The following is a 4,177-nucleotide window of genomic DNA, read 5'->3' as shown; positions in this document are numbered from 1 at the left end:
TTAAATTAAACTAAAACTTAAATTTAAATTTAAATTTAATTAAACTAATAATAAGTAAATAAGTAAAATTAATTTCTTTTAGTAACGTATCTCTCTCTTCTCTCTCTCTCTCTCTCTCTCTCTCTCTCTCTCCCTCCCCCTAATTCCTTTCGTTATTTATTTATTACTTTCTACATAACCTTTATTCCTCGTTTATTATCTAACGGTTGTAAAATAAAAAAATCAAATATCTATTCAATTCAGTAATGTAAGAAAAGTATCTTGAGGTGTATTTGATTAAAATTAATTAGGACGAGTGTACAAATGAATCCTTAAATGCTGAACGCTCGAGACATGTGCAATTTCATATCTTCTCAATTCACTTCATTCAGGTGTAAATATTAATATTGTTCGATATTTTTAAAAAGATTCCTGAATCCTCGAAAATCCTCAATTCGAAATTCTTTAGAATCCTTATAATCCTGAATATCCTTATAACCTTTGCATTTATAATGAAAAGCGTAAACATTGATATATAATTATCTCGTGTAGCCGCTAAATACAATTGGAAAGCAATTTATAATAATCACAATGCTGATAACTTAATACTAGTGATGCATTTAGCTGCCTGCATTTAGCATAAAATTTTGCGTGTAGTCATATTCGATCGTTGGTATGACGGATTGAACAAATTTCAGAAATATTATGAGGTACATGTGCACTCCTAATTCTCCACCACCTTCCATTACTGTCTCCATAATTTTCTTCATTACTTCAGCGTGCCTGTACATAAATAATTTATTTTTAATTAATCTATCAAAATTCATATCTCTTTTTATCCTTTTTTTACCTGCACGGGTGAACAGAAGCCATAGGAGGACCAGGTATATGAGGGTGAGTCTCCATTGTCACTGTCTTCTTAGCATGATCTTGGCTAACATCTTCGTACATCTCTTCTACGTTAAGCGGCTTCCGATTCTAATGTGTAAAATAAATAATACAATAGATCTAGAAAGTGATGCAATAATTCAATAATTTAAGAAATCGGAAAAAAATAATACATGTTTTACCTCGTTGTAGCCAAACAACCATAATCTAGGTGTTTGATAATATTTATCGTATGTAATGTACAAGTCATAGGTGCGAGTGTGAATAATCTCTCCTTCCGTAAACAAGTCTCGTTTCTCGCTATTCTTTTTAGTGCTTTCTGTCACCGCATGCTACAAGAAAATTGTTTTCTATAATTATTAATTCAGAAAATCTCCTTTTTTCGACAGATTTATGCTCAATACTTTATCCTGCTCATCTAGCATGCCACTAATTTCAAAAGCATCCATATCAGCAGCATCCTCATCATCCTCGTCCTCGTCTGCGTTATCTTGAAATTGAGATGGTTCTCCCAATGTCTCTTCCAATGCCATTTCTGTCACTCTTTCGTCTAGGCCAGCGATACTAGTGGCATAATGATGTGTGTCCACCCAACCACCTTCAGGATCGTCAGCTTCGATAATACATTCTTGCTCATTGCTGTATTCCATCTACAAATAGAAGACACAAATGGTATTATGTTCAAGCTGGAGAGAGAAAAAAAAAAATTGCATGCTATTTTTATTTATAATATTACCTGTTTACATCGACGTGTGCAGGGAACGTTACGAGTAAGAAGGAACTGTTTACCCTTTGGTAAATAAGACTTGGCTCTATCTTCATCACCAGTAGCCCATTGCCATGTGGGACAATGATGCACCAAATGATCGCCGGCTGCTACAAATTCCTCTGGTGTCAAGACACCAGTTTCTCGGAATTTGCTCTCCTTAAAAGAATCATGCAATTTCATATAAATATACAATATTCAATAAATTGCAATGAAAAAAACATAAAAATCAATGGAAAGCCGTTTTATTTTTTACAGCATAAAAGAAATTTTATCTAATATAAAATTGTTAAAAAATATTTGTCTAAAAAGAATTAAAATTAAATACACAATTAATTAAGATTCTTATTAATAAGTTAAAATTATGTTGACATAATAAAAATAAGTTTTATTTTAGTTTAAACATAAGTTTAATTTACTATAAATTATTATGTTAGAGATATAATAAAAATTTAGAATGTCAGAAGTTTTTAAGGAATTTTAAATAGTCTAATAATAGAATAAATTAAAACTGCTTTGTCTAATTAAATATATATTTAAATATATATTTTCAAGCAATTATACGAATATTATTAAACCAGATTAATGAAATTGTTTAATATCAAGTCAATTCAACTTAAATACAGTTGTCCCATAAATGACACAATAAAAAAGAGTTAAGTAAAAGTTAAGTAATAGAAATCAATAAAAACTATCTAGACAATCAAATTAATCAATAACGAATTTTGCAAAGCAGTATCTGCTAAAATTTTAGCAAAATACTAATAAAAATCTGCTTACAGAATATATAATAATTGTTTAAATAAGACACATCATTTAAATAATAATAATATGACAGATTCTGCCAGATTCAGTTTTTGCAATCAAGCCTATGTAGTTTACATAGATAAAATATGATTCCTCTTTCCAGAAATGATTTCTCAAAAATTAAAAAAAATATATGGTTAAATCAAGGGCTATTATCAAGAATGCATTAACAGTGCATAATTAAAATAAATAATATAATATTTATTAGTAAGTCTAATCATAACTTATCTACAATCATATCTGACAACTATATTTGAATATTTCAGTTCCAAATTTGAGTATAGGTTATATAACTATTAGATTTACTAATATTAAACTATTTATTTTAATTAATCCCATCATCAACAGCATCAATTCTAATTCTGTAAAATATCTACTATAAATTTTGATAAAATTTCAGTAAAAAATCTGTTAACAGAATAATAGGATTTACTGCAGAAATTGAATAAAATATTATCATTTAAATATTATCATTTAATTATATGACAAATTTGTTTTAAATATATATATGACAAATTGTTTCTGTGTGAGATTAATATTCATTTTGATCGATATGGATTAATTTTAATATCGGTTCAAATCTTGCTGAAATTCAGATTACGCATTGAAGATTGAGATTGAAGATTGAAAGATTAAAATTTGACTAATCAAAATAATAGAAACTAAAATTCTTTTGTCCTCATTGATTAAATTTGAATTCTTCAATCTTCAATCTTAATATTTAAATGCATAATCTGATTCTAGTCTAATTCTTCATCTTTTTCTAGGTCTAAAGATTAAAAAAGATGAAAAATAAGTTGAACCGAGATTAAAATTACTCTATATGGGTCGAAACAAGTATAAATCGATAGAATATAAACTTATTAATACAAATATTATTGATATCACATATAATCTACTGTAATATATCCTTAAAATATGTTGGTATATTGTTAATATGTAACTTACTAAGTATGAACAATGGAAATGGCTTATCTTAACTGATTTAAATTTGCAAGGAAATTCACATTGTCTTATTACAAGTTTTTAAGATCTAAAACTAATTCTACAATGAATCGGTAGTCGGAAATAGTAAAGTTTAATCAGTCTAACCTAAATAAGTGACTGATTTTTCACATCTATAAGTTGTTAATTATACAAGTCATTTATCTCGACCAGTAGGATGGAATAAAGTCAAATTTGGCCAGTCTTAAGAAAATAAGTAATCTTAGTCATACAAACTGGCTATTGGCTAATTTCACTGATTCACAATAAGACTTAGGACTACCGACCAGCTACCGACTCATTGTAGAATCTACATAAAGATGACTCGAAAAGTTGAAATACGTCATTATTTGAAACTCTCAACATACGTAATATCAATTGGAAGCAGATAAGAAGTTACCTTGAGCACTGGCGTCAAGTATTCGGCAACGCCCAACGCAGTGCCCTTCACGGAATTTATTACGCTTTGCATTGTCTACAATTTGTACACGATTCAGAGCGAGACAGACAGTGGATAAATAGCCCGTATCCGATGCACAAATGTGCGAAAAGGGACAATATTGTCGTTCAGCTAAGTTTCATTTTGAGTCCACGATGAAAAAAATCTTTCCTTGCGATATCCGCAAGATTATTTTATTTTTTTCGACTCGCCGAATCAATTCACATTCGAACCAAGTAGCACACAAGCTCAGCTTTAGAATCTAAGGCTACGTTCACAACCTCAGCTTTAGAATCTAAGGCTACGTTCACAAC

At 29.3% G+C, this 4,177-nt stretch overlaps 1 protein-coding gene across 1 annotated transcript; it reads right to left on the bottom strand.

Moving 5' to 3' along the window:
* Positions 1-599: 599 nt before the first annotated feature.
* On the bottom strand, positions 600-3,896 carry LOC105619315 (ubiquitin-like-conjugating enzyme ATG3). The gene is made up of 6 exons (XM_012200837.1): positions 3,825-3,896; positions 1,604-1,792; positions 1,272-1,517; positions 1,050-1,199; positions 830-957; positions 600-762 (listed from the first exon to the last, which is right to left on the bottom strand). The coding sequence occupies exons 1-6, from the start codon at positions 3,894-3,896 to the stop codon at positions 600-602; spliced, it is 948 nt and encodes a 315-aa protein (XP_012056227.1).
* Between the last annotated feature and the right edge of the window lie 281 nt (positions 3,897-4,177).

Source organism: Atta cephalotes (assembly GCF_000143395.1).
Source record: "Atta cephalotes unplaced genomic scaffold scaffold00020, whole genome shotgun sequence".
NCBI classification, from domain to species: domain Eukaryota; kingdom Metazoa; phylum Arthropoda; class Insecta; order Hymenoptera; family Formicidae; genus Atta; species Atta cephalotes.
Note: the sequence above shows the minus strand (reverse complement) of the source record. Positions and strands in the feature narration are given on the sequence as shown.